General features: G+C 32.2%; 1 protein-coding gene across 1 annotated transcript; it reads right to left on the bottom strand.

Annotated features, from left to right (window-relative positions):
* Positions 1–5,551: 5,551 nt before the first annotated feature.
* LOC127730500 (uncharacterized) lies at positions 5,552–19,459 on the bottom strand. The gene is made up of 3 exons (XM_052238933.1): positions 18,919–19,459; positions 8,022–8,134; positions 5,552–6,409 (listed from the first exon to the last, which is right to left on the bottom strand). Exons 1-3 carry the CDS (start codon positions 18,971–18,973, stop codon positions 6,161–6,163), a joined length of 417 nt encoding a protein of 138 aa, XP_052094893.1. The 5' UTR covers positions 18,974–19,459; the 3' UTR covers positions 5,552–6,160.
* Positions 19,460–19,667: the final 208 nt, after the last annotated feature.

The raw sequence follows: 19,667 nt of genomic DNA, 5'->3' as shown, positions 1-19,667 counted from the left end.
AAGCAAATGTTACGTTTTGAAGGTCGTACTTTGACCTATGATTGTTTACTCTTACAAATTATGACTTGGATGGAGAGTTTTTCTCATTGGCTCTCATACCACATCTTCTTATTTCTATTCATTGCAAAATGCATCATTGAACTAACAGTCAGTTTTAAAAATATTTCACAACAATAGCTATAAAATTATCTACTCGTGCATAATATGGCGAGATGGTTTGTTTTATAAAATGTTATTGAATAATATAAATGGTAAGATGTATAATGTAGTGTTACTCCTACAAAACCATACAAAGTCGGAAATATTTGTGATATGACGTATACATGTAGTGTTTTGTACTTCCTTAATTTGTCTTTGAAACAATCTTTTTTCCACAGAAAAAGCCAAAATATCCAAATTTGGAGACCGCATGCTTAGTCCACGTACTGCCCGCGAAATGCGAAATGGTCAGGTTGGGTAATGTTCACATATTTGTATATAAAAATTGTTTATTTTCAACTTATTTTAATGGAGATTTTTTTAATTGCTAATAAAATTCTGCAACTTGAGTATGACAACAGATTTGGAGTGGCGTCAACGGTTTCTGAGATACAGAGGGGTTGATTCCTGGTGAAGTGTTTTGGATTTTATTTTTCAGCCGATTAGATGGGATTTTTTTAATTGTGTACTCATTTTGATCCTTTTCGGTAATGTCAAAGGATTTTACGTAGTTCATACGGTTATTTAGTTAAAAGGAAAAAAAAAAAACACTGAAAATCACACTTTGCCACACTTTTTCAATTTAGGGTATTTGATATTTTTATTTTCCAACAGAGATGAATGGGGTGATGCCCGTCTTTTGCATTATGTTCCTCGTTTTCGTCTCTTTAAAGAAAAAGAATTAAATGCATTAAACGTGTCCAAATCCTTACTGTGTCCACCTTATTACTGTGTCCACACTCTTTGTTTCAACACTTGCCGAATTGTTCCGCTCTTTCGCTGGCATCTTCTAGTAATTATAATTCGAAATACTTTGTTTGCTTGTGACAGTGGTGTTCGACAAGGAGTAAACTTATCACCTTTTCTATTTTCTTTACTTTTGATTGACTAAAAAAAATTCTTAGTGAGTAAAAATATTACAGGACTTAACAGAACTATACCAGAAAAAAATCGTATTAAGTTTCTAAATGCAGTATAAGTTTAAAATATTGCGTCAGTAGTGAATCTAGAACTTCAAGTGTGGAAGTTGTTTGCGACTTCACGAACTTAATTTAGATTTGCCGGTTATGGTCTCATTAATATTTACCACACCTTCATTCGATATTAGCTTCAGATGAAAAATTTTCTGCAAGTGAAATTGTTGAAACTAAGGATTCAGGTTTTAACAATTGAGGCGAGCGGAACCAGGCGTAACAATTGATGCCTACGGATTTTGAAGACATCGCCATAACATTATACCGCAAATCTATAAGTATATAAAATTGAATGCACCTTTCCATTAAAAAAATGATGAAATTAGAAGCCCCTTTTATTTCTTCCTATTCCTCTTTTTGGGGTTACAAATGACTGGTCCCTTATATAAGCCATTACCCTATCAAAGTTCGATTTTTTCCCATTCTTTTGTGTCTATCTTGAGAATATATAAAGAGAAACTCGAACAGCTAAAATAATCAGCAAGGCAAAATTTACATTAATGTACATACTAGAAATTCGTGTATTAACTTTTTATAGATTATTTTTTTTTTTATGGTGTACAGAAATTGACAAATATAATGCCCTCCCTTGTTAAAATGAGCAAAGAGCATGAAATAAAAGAATTATTTCTTAAATGTAATAATTTTAACCGTATGTTCATTATTGCAGACTCCGTATGTTTATTATTTTAGACCAATCGATTAAAACAAAACGTTGCAATTCATATATTTTGACATTTTTCCAACAATATCAGGTGTGATTTTTTACATCTTAAAACGAGGTACTAATATGCCAAGGTTTATCTCTTTTTAAATCTCAACCATTTTCCAAACGACAGCTAAAAATTTGAGCCTGACTAATTGTTACTCCGCAGAAGCAGATTGGAATCAGTTCTGACGTAGTGGGTAATCGCTTTAATCGTAATCATGTTCATTGACCATCAGGACGATGAATGCACATCATCATAATGATGTTTCGACATCATGATAATGATGTTCTGACATCATTTAAAGATGTAAACCGAACCACACCATATAACGATGTTAGCACATAACATAAGGATAAGTTCACATCATATTAAGAAGTTTGCACATAATATAAAGACATCTGTACATGATATAAGATAATTTGCACATCATATAAGACCATTTGCACATCATATAAGATAATTTGCACATCATATAATATAACTTGCACATCATATAATATAATTTGCACATCAGATAATGTCAAATTGTCATCATATAAAGGTGATTGCATATCGTATAAAGGTGATTGTACATCACATAATGCCGTTTCTACATCGTATAAGGAAAGCATCACATAATATAAGGACCCAATCACATAACATAATGGAAAAAGCACATCATTTAATGAATTGTGGACATGATATAAAGATGTTTGCACCTCATATAAATGTGTTTGGATAGCATATAAGGACAACTTCACATCATATAATGACAAGTGTACATCATATAAGGACAAGTTCACATCACATAATGACAAGTGTACATCATATAAGGATAAGTGCACATCATATAATGTCATTTGCATATCATATAAGGGTAAAATGACATCATATAATGGCAAATGAACATCATATAATGAGAAATGTCATAATAAGACAGTGCCGGCGTTCCATAGTCTTCCGTTGTCTTTCAAGATTATGAACAGATTTTCAAGATTGACAGACATTTTTTTTTCACTCTTTATTATAATTGATATGTTTCGACAACAGTTTCTGAAGTATACCAAGTCCAGAATGGCATTTGCTTTTGGTATAACTTTAGTATATATACAATTATACACACTATTTCTACATTTGAAATTTGAATGACGCCATTTGATACACACGACGTGAATATTTACTATAACCAGTATTTAAGTAAAAGTATTTAGAAAATGAGTTTCCTTATCAAGTTTTATTTTAAAAAGCAGAATTAACGATAAACATTTAATGTTACAAGGACGTTGTACAGATATCTTACATGGAGACTTCGATAGAATGGGAATCTTTTGGTTTGCTTTTGTTCAAATTTGCATTTTCTCAATTCATCTTAGAATACCATTTTTTTGAAACTTTTTTGGCATGTAATTTTTATCACAGTAGCAACAACCTTGTAGTTTTGGAAACATACATGTTTAAACAAGAAGATTTATTTTCGGATGAAATTTAAAAGGAATAATTGAGATGTTGTGTTTTAAGGTGTAAAATCATTAAGTCGGAAAAGGATATTGTATTTCATTGACCGAAATCCGATATTAAACCTTGATGACTAAAGTTCGATTTTTTTTTATTCGAAAACCACATAAAGTTTCATTTTAGATCAAAGGAAGTGAATTCCATAGTTTTATTACAAAATGACGTAAAACCATTAGAAATTATTGATTTAATAACTTATATTGTGTAAAAAACCCCACTGAAGATTTTATTATCCATATGATATGTTTGCACGAATGTAAACTTTTGAAAGCACCTTTGCATTAACAGTTGTCAGTAAACACAGCTGAAAATTTAATTTGAAATAATACTTTTACTATATTCGGTATATGTACTTTTAGGTTACACAATGTGCATAAAAGTCTGTGAATTATCATTATGCATGTACTTTGGTAACTGGGAACGGGGCGGGCGAGAAACATTATCGAAATTTAGTTTTTGCGTTCCCTACGTTCCAAAAGGGCTTAAAATGTACACCCTTTAAAACCTCTGGTATCTTTCGTCCCTCCTTTAAAACGGACCACCAATTTCCCAGGTAAGGGGATGTATGGGCGCTCGGAACAGGGTTTTAACCAGCCATTTTGTGTATGTGGCTGTCCCAAATCAGGAGTCTGAAATTCAGTGGTTGCATGTATATGATTGTTGTCTATCGTATTTTGTTTTTCCTTGGTTGTTTTATCATAGACGAGACCGTTGGTTTCTGCGTTTGTAGTTTGAATTGTTTAACATACATTTAAAGATTTCTAAACTCAAAATAATTTAATCAATCGTTGATATATTCCTTCCAAACGTAGCACGCTTTGTAACCCAATAAATATAATGTATTCTACACGTACGAAGAATTTTATGCATTAACAATTAAACATACGTCATAAGATGCACTAGAATTATTATCTTTGATCTCTGAAGAGACATTAATTGTCGAAATGCGCATCTGGTGCAGTAACATCTGTACCGTTTATGTTATTATCAAATTTCCTTGGGTTTTTCTTTTTTATTTGAGTTGCATGAAATGTACTACACTTGGGTAACATTTTCCTAAAAGTAAAATTTCGTCTTCTCTTGGGTTTTATCCCAAAACAACCTTATGCTGCTGTGTATGAATGTGTATTACTGTACAACGGCTTGACGTGTAACATCACGATCTTTTGTGTCTTGGCCTTTGACCTCAAAGTCTAATAAGTGATTTTATGAAACTTTTTCGGGTCCGGGCCATTACTTAGTCTCTTTTCATTCTTTGACTTAGGATTTGATATTTGATAAAATGGACGCATCACTCAAAACCATTTGTCGCAAACGATTTTAGATGAGCTGACCTTGACCTTAAACCTCAGGGTTAATAATTGATATTTGTATCTACATTTTTGTATCTGGGCGATGACTTTTGTATCTTTTGACATTGGCGTTTGATATTTTTGCATTTGGATGCAACATCTCCAAACAATGCGTCCCGTGCCTTGTAGATATCCTTAACTTCAAATAATGTATTGGCCATAATTAATTTATCCTTTGACAGGAATATATACAAATATACATCACCTGAAGACAATGTGTCTGGTATTATTGCAAATGACTGAACAAGTAAAATAATCGACATTTTTGGAACATTATCTGACAGACTTTTATAAATGAATTGGAACGTATGTGTATCCTAAAGTTCATCTTAATAGTATCTGGATTTCAGTCCAAATTTTTCTGGTTAGATGAGTTTAAGGAGTACTTTACAAGGGGATATACCATTATTGCAGTATGTCAAATAACTGTTTTTTTTTTTAAATGAGGCAGGCGAGACATGTATCTCTGTTGTTGAACGTTTTATCTTCAAAACTGATAATTACTACATGTTGAAATCCAAAATAAGGTAACATGGCGGTACTACATGTATGTTTCTGTTTAACTACCTTGTAATTATGTCATCCTTTCAAGGTCAAGACGCAAATCAGATTGTCAAATTAAGGTCATGTTCAACAAACAGTTTTGATCAGTCGCTTTGAAAAGAAAATTATTTGCTTTCATCATAGTAGTATTTACTAGTAACTGATAGTAATTTTCATTTGCACATCAAGGCGTTGAGTTGAGCTGATAAGCTTAATTAAATATTCAGAATCATTATTCCGAGATTATTCGAGCAACTGAAGAATTATGAGTTTAAATGAGTTTAAGCAGATAAGTAAAACATTTATTAACAAAAAAATTAACCACTTAGTCATCTTGGTCAAATATATGTTCATCAGTGGCAAGTTTTTTAACCAGAAATAAGCATCTTAATCGGTCCAAGTGTGGACAAATTACAAGACTACCAATTTGAAAGATCTGCCACAAGAATCAATTTCTCAAAGATAGACCAGTCTCACAAGACTGACGAGGCTTCTAACAGGTTCATAGACGTCGGCAATTATGAATAAGTTTTGTTTACGTATTCAACCATTACCTTTTTTTGTTATTATCTCAGTCAGTTGTATAACGCATGCTATAAGAAGGAAACGGTAAAAATGAGTTTCAAAAGAGCAATATAGTTGTCGATAAAATGGTTCATTGTATAAAAGACGACAAAAACAGAGGTACCATTAAACGGTAAAAGTGATACCTTACCACTAAATGCTTAATAAATGTTCAATAAAATAAATCAGCCTAAATATAAAATCAGATACAAATGAAAGCTGCTTCAGTAAAACCGTCATCATAATTGCACACAAAAGCAATTAAAATCTTTATACAAATAATTACATAAACGAACATACATGTAGCCTTAAATTGGAAATTATATTATATCATTTGTATAAATAGGGAAAGGCACAATAATACAGGGACATAGATGGTGTAGACATGACTAGAGTTGCACATGCTTTCATGACAACATAATCTCATAGAACAGCCAAGTACTAGGTAACCATGGTCTTTTGACAAACATTCATCATATTCGTACAAAGGAGTGGGTACACATTCTCCTGAAGAACATGTTCTAATGACGGATTCATATCGCGTCTTGTTGTCATGCATTTGGTATAGAACTTTCTGAAAGAAAATAATATTGATAAGTACCATAAAAATAAACCGAAGAAACTAAATATAAAACAGAACATAATTATTTATATTTATTCAAAAAAAATTAAAATATTGGCTTATATGACCTTTTTCAAATAGTGTTATGCATGCAGGAAACGCAATTTCATCGAGAGCGTATATATTGCAATAAATTACTTATGTTTGATATAGAAGAGAGATATTGAGACTTTTTGCATGAACAAACTTATCAACATTATTTACAATTTTGTAAGTCATCTTGCTTATACTTGCTACAGTATTATATTAATTTTTATTTCGATTATAGCTTTTTATCTCTATACTGCTTTTATTGTTGTTGCTATTTCAAATTTCCTTTAATCTCCGATCTAATTCTAATAATTGCCATGAATGCTATTTATTTCTTTACCAATGAGATGAAAATAAATATCAACAAGTATTTATAAATGACCAATAAGCCCATTGTATCTGATTTTTCATTAATACAACTGTATTGTAAATTGACTTTAATTAAAAAGAAACTGGTCCAGTTTGCTTGAAATTGCCGACTGAGATACCAGTTAGTTTATTGTTTTTTTTTCTGTTTAAACAAATTTCAGTCATATATCATCGTATTGATAATGAGGTGTACTATGTTAAAGTAAAACAACCGTTACGGTTTATCACAGAGTCAACAACGTGTTCATGTTCCTGACCAAAGGCTGAAACCCTTTCATTGATTCTTTTGTTATCTCATGATGTGATTTTGTTATGTTATCTCATGATGTGATTTTGTTATGTTATCTCATGGTGTGATTTTGTTATGTTATCTCAGGATGTGATTTTGTTATGTTATCTCATGATGTGATTTTGTTATGTTATCTTAGGGTGTGATTTTGTTATTTGAGGAATATGGTGTTGATGGCAGATCTTTCTTAGTCTCTTTTGAATTTATTAAAGACAATTTCGAGCAGATTAAGAGTTTGGCATATATTGTATTAAAACCTATTTATTGATGAAAACTGTATGTTGAACTCCCGAAGGAATTTACTTTTATGTGTTTGTCGTAAGATTGTTTGTGTAAAGAGAAACAAATCAGTATAACGATCAAGTATTCATTGGGGTATAGATATTGGGCAATCCTGCACTTCTTCGATCCGACAATAAAAAAAAAGGCTAAAGAGGAGAGTATTTTCGAAGTCAAGGTCGGTCAAACATGGGATGTTAAATCCAATGATTAGTGTAGGAGGAGTGAGACACCCTAAGCACTTTGAAGAAACATTGCAACAACTGTCTGAAGATTTAAAACGAACGTCTACAGTTGATGCATGGTCATGTTGTGACCCTACCATGCTTAATCTGATTAAACTAATGTCGTTGGGTTGCTATCTCTTTAAATACAATGTTGATATCTCGTCTCCTTTTGATAAGGATGAAGATAACAGTAACTGTCAAATCAGAAAAATGTTTCCGGGTAAATGAATAAACTCTGTAAGATTAGAATAGACAAATTAGAAAAGTAACTAGAGCCTAACTGACGAATATATCGGCACATCCGAGGAAAAAGAAACTTGATGAATTACGTATAATTAAGATAATTGATTGAAAATCTATTTTATCTTACCAAACAACTTTCCCCTTTCTTACACGAGACCTTCTCCGCTTTATAATTATTCTCTGGATCACCATCGCAGTCATCAGAGATACATTTCCAACACTTTATACCATATGTTCCCTCTAAAAATTGTATGAATTAATTAGATTTAAAATCGTCAAAAAACAATACATTCTATATAATCGTGACTTCAAAATGAAAAAAACAACAACATATAAATTGAAGTGATAGCACTGTTGATACTGTTGAATTGTCATCAATAGAAACGTCCCGTGAAATAAAGTTCGGAGAAACATAATTATCGTTCTTCCCTTCGCCTACACCATCCTACTCAGTCGCTCCGTTATTTTCGTATCACGTTTTTGAGAGGTGAGCAGGCAAATCAGCGACGTCACAATGTCTGAGGAGACGTTACAAAGCTTGCTTTCGTCAAGCGTAAAACTTTTAAATGGAGGGGAAAAGACAAGCAATAGAACGATAAACAGATAATCGGGTTTTCTACGTATAGCTATCGTAAAATATTAGCCGCTCGACACAATGTGAAACATGTTTGCTCGGTCGCTGCGCTCACTTTTCTAAAAGGTTCACATTGAGGCTTGCGACTGATAGTTTACGATATCAATGTGTAGAGAACCCGATAATCTACACTTATATCTCTGTGAATAATCCTGTGAAAAATTAATAGAAAGCAACCCAAAGTCTGTTTATTACAAATGTAATTACTCAAAATGTATACCCGTTCCTTACAAAATGTATTTCGAATCTTTTAAATACATTTGTCGAAAGTGCTGTTATTTCAAGTATTAAAACTATCGAAAAATATCCTGTTTTGGTTGTCTTTGTTAGTCAAAGGGACATTACATGTATCTGTCAAATTAATGTTCACCGAATTAACTCAAATTCTCAGATTTGATTTATAACATTCTAAAACGTATATCCAAACTACAAAGGTCTCACAGAAACAATTAACAATGCATGGACTCGTTATAATGTATCATCATTACGTGTGTATTTTAGACAAGACGAAATTTAATATTAACTATCGAGATGACCTCCGAAGACTACCGATTGTCATATGACCAAATATAAATAGACAGACAAGCACGTACAATCGTATAATGACTATTTTTGTAGGTCTGTCTAATTTCATTTCATAGGTTAAAAAAAATATGTAAGTTATCGTTTTATACCTTATAAGAATGATTTTTTGTGGGCATATTCAGTCAACGAAATGATTCATCATGGTGGCTCCCTTGTTTCACTTTTCGATCTTGACATTCTTTTCTTTTTAATAACTTATCACTATAACATGCCGAACATATGCGTAACCCATATCCCTCTAGAGTCAAATAAAATATCGCACGAATACGGATTCATATGAGGTTGAACTGGGTTTTTTTTTTCGATGTGGTCAAAGGTCTATTTTTTAAAGAAAAAATATGGAGGTTCTCAATTTCAGCAAAGATATGGATGATAAGAATACTAAGTTCGTGCTATTCTTATCCTAGATGAAATTTAAATAAGAGCAGGTACTCTCATAACTGTACAGTCAACATCGTGTTAAATTCTCATTACTGTAAAGTCAACATCGTGTTACATTCTCATGACTGTAAAGTAAACATCGTGTTACATTCTCATGACTGTAAAGTCAACATCGTGTTACATTCTCATGACTGTAAAGTCAACATCGTGTAACATTCTCATGACTGTAAAGTCAGCATCGTGTAACATTCTCATTACTATAAAGTCAACATCGTGTAACATTCTCATTACTGTAAAGTCAACATCGTGTTACATTCTCATGACTGTAAAGTCAGCATCGTGTAACATTCTCATGACTGTAAAGTCAGCATCGTGTAACATTCTCATGACTGTAAAGTCAACATCGTGTTACATTCTCATGACTGTAAAGTCAACATCGTGTTACATTCTCATGACTGTAAAGTCAACATCGTGTTACATTCTCATGACTGTAAAGTCAACATCGTGTTACATTCTCATGACTGTAAAGTCAACATCGTGTTACATTCTCATGACTGTAAAGTCAACATCGTGTTACATTCTCATGACTGTAAAGTCAACATCGTGTTACATTCTCATGACTGTAAAGTCAACATCGTGTTACATTCTCATGACTGTAAAGTCAACATCGTGTAACATTCTCATGACTGTAAAGTCAGCATCGTGTAACATTCTCATTACTATAAAGTCAACATCGTGTAACATTCTCATTACTGTAAAGTCAACATCGTGTTACATTCTCATGACTGTAATGTCAGCAGCGTGTAACATTCTCATGACTGTAAAGTCAGCATCGTGTTACATTCTCATGACTGTAAAGTCAACATCGTGTTACATTCTCATGACTGTAAAGTCAACATCGTGTTACATTCTCATGACTGTAAAGTCAACATCGTGTTACATTCTCATGACTGTAAAGTCAACATCGTGTTACATTCTCATGACTATAAAGTCAACATCGTGTTACATTCTCATGACTGTAAAGTCAACATCGTGTTGCATTCTCATGACTGTAAAGTCAACATCGTGTTACATTCTCATGACTGTAAAGTCAACATCGTGTTACATTCTCATGACTGTAAAGTCAACATCGTGTTACATTCTCATGACTGTAAAGTCAACATCGTGTTACATTGTCATTACTATAAAGTCAACATCGTGTTACATTCTCTTGACTGTAAAGTCAGCATCGTGTTACATTCTCATGACTGTAAAGTCAGCATCGTGTAACATTCTCATGACTGTAAAGTCAACATCGTGTTACATTCTCATGACTGTAAAGTCAGCATCGTGTTACATTCTCATGACTGTAAAGTCAGCATCGTGTAACATTCTCATGACTGTAAAGTCAGCATCGTGTAACATTCTCATTACTGTAAAGTCAACATCGTGTTACATTCTCATTACTGTAAAGTCAGCATCGTGTTACATTCTCATTACTATAAAGTCAACATCGTGTCACTACACATTCCTGTGTAACTCCTAGGTCAACTCGTGTTATCGTTAGAGCGTTTTTATAAATCCGCTATTTTTTAAGAAAATAAAATAAATACATGTTGATTCCAATGATTACATTTTACACTAAACTTGACTGAATATGTGAAATTATTAATATACCATTCCCGAATGTTCGCCTTGTGGCTTTTTTTTAATATCTTTTTTTTCAAATTTCGATTCCAAATGGAATTGTTATTAAGTCTCTTTTTGTTATATTTTATAAGCCGATTTGTGGTAAAATATAATTTATAAGCTTATAAATGATGTTCGGGTGTCAACATTTCTGTTTCCCGATTTGTTTTGGGGGCCAATGGGAATATCATTACCAAACTTCGCATGATAATTTCATATGGGAAGACTACCCTATTATTTTTTGGGTCAAAGGCCAAGGTCACAGCAGCTTTTCATTGACTACAATTTGGGCAAAATTTTGTTTTCCGAATGTTATTTTTTTAACCATATGTTCAACCTATAACAATCCTTACAATCTCTCAAAGGGACCCGTACAATTAGAAAGTTATTTATCTTTTCGAAGTGGCAGTAGAAAGTTACTGATTTTACAAATTTCCTTTTTAATAATTTGTTGAAAATGCATGAAATAATTACCACTGGACTTTAAGCAAACAGCAATCAAACAACCATGTTTACCTGCACTGTGAATTGTTAAAACATTTGGATAAATTTTGTATGAATACAATATATGGGGTATACGTCAATGGGATAGAACCCAAACAACGCGAAAGACAAACCACAACTTTAATTTTGTTTACATGTATAATAAACAATTTGTTGTATTACTTATATTTGGTGACACGTCTATTCGTTAGTAAACAGATATAATGTCCTTCTATTTTTCTATATCCATTTCATCTCATCATATTGAAGTTAAAAGTTTTGTTTATTATTATACAATGCATTTTCTTTACAACAGTAAATTAGAGTAAACAAATTTGATAAATGCTTCTAGTGTGAAACATTCAACATCAAGTAATTTACTTCATTTTATCTTAAAAGTATCTGAACAATCTTTATTGAAGTTCGATTTCCGCTGGCTGTACATAACCAATGATCAAACGAAACAACTTGATAAAATGTACGACATTATTTTTAAATACAAACGACTCCAAAGGTGAATACGGATACCAAGAATATAAAGCATCAGTATATTTTGATAAGATTAACAATAACAAGCTTTCCATCAAACAAACACTCATCATACGCGAAAGAAATAACGTTTAAAAGTCTAAAAGTCATTTCATAAAATATAAACAAAAAAGAAATTGATAAATACAAAGACCCTAATTGCAAAAACAAGCGCTGAGAGAATCGTTTATTTGGCTGTATAGGAAATAGAAATACGCAGCAACGTTTGGTCGGATTCGGGACATTAAGGTATGACTCATGGAGGGAAAATACCACACTCTTTGGGTGTTAAATAACTCTTGCAACAACTTTTTGTTATGGTAATACTTAAAACAAATTTAGATGAATGAGTAAGTTGGTATGTCTTAACGATGAAACACTATTAAACATATCGAACCTCTTCCCCGGATTAAGCTGTTTAAATTATCAAGAACGCTCAGAAACAAAAATGTACGGTAACCAAAAGATGTATGAATGCACTTCAAGCTTTATCATCAAATGAGTCGTAATAAAGGCTGTGAAAATTTGCGTCACGTAAAGAATGATCTAACTTAGAAGTACGTTAAAGCATTATTACTTTTTGTCTGTCTCCCTACAAAAAAACAAAATAAAAATAAAACTTAAATTTTGGGCAATATTCTCTGAGATCATTTCCTCGGAGATAATATATAGCTCTGAACAACGCTTTTTATGGCCCCGCAACAAAGTTGTCGGGGCCATATAGTTTTACCCTGTCCGTCATTCCGTCATTCCGTCATTCTGTCATTCCGCAACAAACCATTATACGCAATTTGTTTCTAAACGCCTTCAGATATTGGGCTGATTTTTGGTATGTGAGTTAACCATGATGAGTTACAGATCAAGTTTAAGTTTCGTTCCGCTCTGCTAATTTTTGCCGAAATTACGGACTTTGGCATTTGATAAATTGTTGAAAATCACAGTTATACGGACTTTTTTTCTAAACGCCTTCAGATATTGGGCTGATTTTTGGTATGTGAGTTAACCATTATGAGTTACAGATCAAGTTTAAGTTTCGTTCCGCTCTGCTAATTTTTGCCGAAATTACGGACTTTGGCATTTGATAAATTGTTGAAAATCACAGTTATACGGACTTTTTTTCTAAACGCCTTCAGATATTGGGCTGATTTTTGGTATGTGAGTTAACCATGATGAGTTACAGATCAAGTTTAAGTTTCGTTCCGCTCTGCTAATTTTTGCCGAAATTACGGACTTTGGACTTTGATAAATTGTTGAAAATCACAGTTATACGGACTTTTTTTCTAAACGCCTTCAGATATTGGGCTGATTTTTGGTATGTGAGTTAACCATGATGAGTTACAGATCAAGTTTAAGTTTCGTTCCGCTCTGCTAATTTTTGCGGAAATTACGCGCTTTGGACTTTGATAAATTGTTGAAAATCACAGTTATACGGACTTTTTTTCTAAACGCCTTCATATATTGGACTGATTTTTGGTTTGTGAGTTAACCATGATGAGTTACAGATCAAGTTTAAGTTTCGTTCCGCTCTGCAAATTTTTGCTGAAATTACGGGCTTTGGATTTTGATAAATAGTTGAAAATCACAGTTATACGGATTTTTTTCTATACGCCTTCAGATATTGGGCTGATTTTTTGGTATGTGAGGCAACCATGTTCATCAAACTAATATTGGTCTTGAGAGCTGGATACTATCCATGCATGTCTGTGTCCACATGTGTTGTTGAAATTGCAGATTTTTCATCTTTTTGAGACGAGGCCATTCATGTCGTTCCGACACATCTAGTTTTATTTATCGTTTGTTGTAAACCATCCTTAAAACAGAGAATTTGTTCTGAATTGTTTATAAGTATCATTACTTAATAAAAAAAACAGTGATGTACCTGGAGGATGATTCATTTGTGGCAGGGAATCAGTAGTCTACCGGCAACGTTTTGATATGAATTTCTTGCAAATTATAATTTTACACAATCAAGACATTGCACATACTACACGATTGTTCTATACACGTGTTTCATTAACAATTTCTTACCTTTATGGATGCGGAAGTTGTTACGCTCGTTTTGTAAGCCTTTTTTTATACCGTGTATCTTAATTACAGAACCCATCCATTAAACTTCGATAATTGATGTTCGATTTCCGATTGTTTTATATCAGAATATAATATAAAGACAAAAATTACTTCAAAGACAAAATCTATGCGTTTATAACAAAATGACAACAGGTCAATACAAAAATAGATTAAGATATTAAGTTACATAAAACTTGGAATAAATTCAATATTCCCGGACATTTTTGCTCCATTTTTGGAAGAAATAGATATTAACTTAAATGAAATAAGTTCAAATGCCACACGTCTATATTTATTGACGATTTTCATGCAGAAATTAATAAAGATTTCAAATGTCAGCGTTCGCGAATAAGATTGTAAAATTAATCCCGTTTGCATTGGCTCCTAGTTATATGTAGATAGATGATTCAGAATATTCGATCTTTTTTTTTTAACTTAAAGACATAAAGATTTGTAATTGACACAACACAGTACTTGCTATCTACCCAGCGATATTAGAGTACTCGCCAGATGCACCAAAATTTCAGTTAGAATAAATAATATGATTACGTGTATTACAAATAATTATAAATACACTAACATGTACAGTGTATCTTTATAAGAACGGCCATAAATAGGTATGAAAAATCTGCCACTAACTGTGGGCAAATGACTATCGATCCATCAAATTGTATCCTTGATTAAAAAAATCATAAAACGAAGTAAAAAAGACGAGCGTTTACTTTTGTGACAGAATGGCTAGGCATTAGATTAATCTATTATAATAAATAGCAGCTACAAGTCGTTAATATATAATGCATGGAAATTGGATAAAAAAATTTCATTCTTCAGTACTCGTTTACATCGCCACTTTGAACAAAACTAACAAAGGAAATATGTCTCAACTTAAATGGTTCAATAGAAGACTGAATTTAAAACATGTAACATGTAACATGAAAAAGTTGAAGCTTTAGCTTTTTCATATCATTGAAGCAACACAATTTAATTTCAGTAGTACATGCATAATTACGTATCATATCCGAAATTTAACCTTGATTATGTATTAATCTAAATTGTTCGAATCAAATGTTTTTATTAAAAATAAAGCAATGATAATATATCGATGTTTCAGATGTCCAGTAACAAATATTTCATGCATATTCAGTATGAGAACAAGTCAACGTGGGACTAACATGATGAATTTGCAAAAAAGTAGGACCGCAACTTTAACAAGTTCGAATGTTGGATAGGGATACAAATTTTGCCTCGCGCACCATGCCACCTTAGAACTACTCAAAGTGTTCTCGAAAGGGCTCTTTAACGAGTAGAGGGCATGGGTATATATATATATATATATATATATCTGTCTTCACAAGGCATTGGAATTAATGTAAAAATGAGATGCGGTATGATTGCCAATGAGACAACTCTCCACCAGAGACCAAATGACATATAGGTTAACAACTATAGGTCGACGTACGGCCTTCAAAAATGAGCAAAACCCATACCGCATAGTCAGCTATGAAAGGCCCCGAAATGACAAATGTAAAACAATTAAAATGAGATATCTAACGGCATGATTTATATACAAAACAATGAACGAAAAACAAATATGATATACAGCAACAAACGACATCCACTGAATTACAGGCTCTAAGAGATTTCGGGTTATAGTTTTTGAAATGCACTTTCAGAATATTGCAATTTTTCATTGGCAAAATGTCAACCCGTGGGGACATCGCGTGTAAACGCATTTTCTTCTTCTCCTTTTATACTTGACATTTAATGATAAAACGGAAAGTGATTGAACTTGAAAGCGACAACTTCCGAAGATTTGCCACATATTGTGCAGTAAAATATTGGTTTTAATTGGAATCGAATAATTATCTGATTTACTTTCATTTATATGTAGGAACTCTCTTTTATTTTAAGACAGTATTTATTCTTACTTCATCGCTTTGGTAGGAACAAATTAATAGCTCCCGTTATGTGGAACAATAATGATTTCATAGGTATACTTATATACTTAAGCTTATTTCTTTTTAATATGAACATGATGCATAAGACATAAAATACGACCAAAACTCATCTCAGTTAGCTATTTCGTGCCTTACCGTCTATTTCACACAAGAAAAACTATTTTTGCAATCATTTATTATCGTTTTGTTCCGTACTAAAAGTATTCATGTTTTTTTCCATAATTTTCTTATCTATCATTTTTCTTTTCATACCTTACCTTGTTAATTATGATACGAAGCAAACATTGAGTATAGATTTATGTACAACTGATAATATCAATTTAAAAAGGAACTTTATTAAATTGGGTTTGAAGCTGAGTTTTATTCGACACTTTTAGTTGTTGCCGGGGTTGTTTGTATTATGGTATAATGCCATAAACCTTTAACCTAAATGTAAAACAATGACAAGATAAAAAGTTTATAGGAATCGTGTATCTGTCCAACTCCCTCATGCAAGTTAACCCCGGGCTATTATTGTAGATCTCTTTTGATTAAAAAAAATTTTTGTTTAATTATACATGTTTGACTTTCTTAACTTTGTATCTGAGCTTTCCAGATGATAAATAATTTAGAAAAGAATATTGAACAGATCCCATATGATAAAGTAAACCAATACCAAGCAATCAAATACTATAAGTCGAAGAAAAACGATTACAACACTATGGTTAAAAAGAAAACAGACATTCAACACAAACAGCAACTCACAAAATACAATAGACAATACTGATTTAACATTGCCCATTTCGAACGCAACCCAGTATTATGGATAATCTGAAGTGTTCTGTAAGGGTCAGCAGTACCTGTCTTACTGGGGAACCAGCCGTCTTGCTCGTGACAAGAAAAATCAGGCAATAAGTTGCATAAGGTTATGCCATAAAAAACAGACAGGGTAGGATTGTGACTACGACAAATGAAACATACAATTTTGTGACACAGATAATTAACGTCGATGAAAAGAGAAGCATAATTGGTTCATATTTTAGGAATACCGTCTGTTTATTGCAAATCCTTCTACCAAACGCAACAAATGTTTTCATAATAAAAATGAGCATCGTGATTGATTTACTTTTTACAACGTTTGATTTATCAAAACAATATATATGTCTATATTGTTTTTTCGTATGAAATAATTAAAACAAGAGACAGACGATACCTAGTGGCCAATTAGTAAGTCGAAGAAAACCGGAAAATATAAGAGAAAAAAAAACCGGGAAGACAAACTATAATAATGCTTCATCTAAAAACAGTCTATCACATGTGTGAAACAAGTGATAGATATAAACACTCTATCACATGTGTGAAACAAGAGATAGATATAAACACTCTATCACATGTGTGAAACAAGAGATAGATAAAAACAGTCTATCACATGTGTGATACAAGAGATAGATATAAACACTCTATCACATGTTTGAAACAAGAGATAGATATAAACACTCTATCACATGTGTGAAACAAGAGATAGATATAAACAGTCTATCACATGTGTGAAACTAGAGATAGATATAAACACTCTATCACATGTGTGAAACAAGAGATAGATAAAAACACTCTATCACATGTGTGATACAAGAGATAGATATAAACACTCTATCACATGTTTGAAACAAGAGATAGATATAAACACTCTATCACATGTTTGAAACAAGAGATAGATATAAACACTCTATCACATGTGTGAAACAAGAGATAGATATAAACACTCTATCACATGTGTGAAACAAGAGATAGATATAAACAGTCACATGTATACCCAGTCTACAAAACACTTTACAGAAAACTTAGGACTGAGCAACACGAACCCCACCCAAAAACCAGGGGTAATCTAAGGTGCTTCGGAAGGGTAGACCGAACCTGCCCTTCAACTTGAGAAGCAGCGTTGTGTTAGTCATGTCAAGTTAAGTGAAAAAGTCGCATTTGTCGATTTCATAATCGAGGAAGGGAGGACGGGATTTTGACTTCTACAATTTGAACATATCCGTGGTCATCTGTGACACAGATATTTCCAAACGGTCAGCCAAATTATGATGGCGTTCGTTTTAACGTTTGAAGGGATGACTTCAACATTACCATTAGGAACCTTTTAAATATCAAATTGCTTTTATTTCTCTCTATCATTTAAGTTAGAGCGAATATTATAACGGTTGCAGAAAAATGTGTTATATCATTGCACGAGATGAGGGTTTAAGATTACATGTACTCTTATCGATCTTCGAAATTTTTATAATGATTTGATTACATTGAAAACTTTTGAAATGGATACATCACATTTGAAATCAAATATACTTTTCTCTTTTCTTTAGAAGTTTTTGTCTAATACTAGGAGATTTAAAACGATTTAAAAGGCAGTCTTCTGATTTTCTTACGAGTTGGAAGTTGTACAACTGATCTTGACTACCTATTGTCATTAAACGTTATAAATTTAAACAAACATTCCATAAAATATTTTTGTATAAAAATTATATATTGAAGAAAGTTTTTATTAATCCTCATGTTGAAATAGCACTGGAAGATGAAAATAGGCATAAGAAGGGAACATATAGTAATATGATGAATAAATAAATAGTACTAATTAATAAATAACAATGCTTTTTTGCTAAACCTAGTTTTGTTTACTTTTCAGTTACTGTAACTTTAATTTAATGTGGAGATTACTTACTTTCATATAAATGTATACTTACGGATGCTAATGATCAACAATCCTAATTTCATCAAAACTATTAAATTTCTTCTCATAATACGTCACTAGCAATATATCGCAATAAAAATACACAGCATCACATTATTTGGCAAAATTAAACATTGTAGCTCCACAAAAATGGAGGCCTTTAAGAGGAGTAAACGGTCATCATGTCTTAGGAAATTATTCTATTCTTTTAAATGACAAGATATAGCTCCAAATCTTTAAATTCTTGTCGAATTCCACAATTACTTGCCTTGGTTGATGCATTTTCCATAGGTCGAAATTAACACGAAAATGAAATAAACAATTATCCCCTATAATTATATGGTGTAGCTAATCAACTCATTGTTTTATCAGATGCCACACTCTATTAATTTCCAAACATATTCTTTATCCGTAATAACTTCTTTAGATCAAAGATTGTATTGATATAACAACCTGAACAAACCATTCATCATAAGCAATTCATTACTACAGTAGGAATTAGTAACGTTAGTAGAACTGTACACAGAATATATAGTTTGAAGGTTATAAAGTTAACCTATTCATTTGGAACAGTAAATGTTTAGCGTAAATCTGACAATGAGACGATCCCGATCGATAGGTATAAAACAGTTAAATATAATTCAGTATACCAAAAATAACACAAAACGTTTTGTCGTTTAATTTACTTAATTATTACCTCTTCGGAAAACAAAATTTCTTTACTTTATAATTTGGATCTAATTGTTTATAGAGTTTAGTTCC

The sequence above is a fragment of the Mytilus californianus genome, unplaced genomic scaffold, assembly GCF_021869535.1.
Source record: "Mytilus californianus isolate M0D057914Y unplaced genomic scaffold, xbMytCali1.0.p SCAF_2, whole genome shotgun sequence".
Taxonomy (NCBI): Eukaryota; Metazoa; Mollusca; class Bivalvia; order Mytilida; family Mytilidae; genus Mytilus; species Mytilus californianus.
This window is presented reverse-complemented; position numbering and strand designations above follow the sequence as displayed.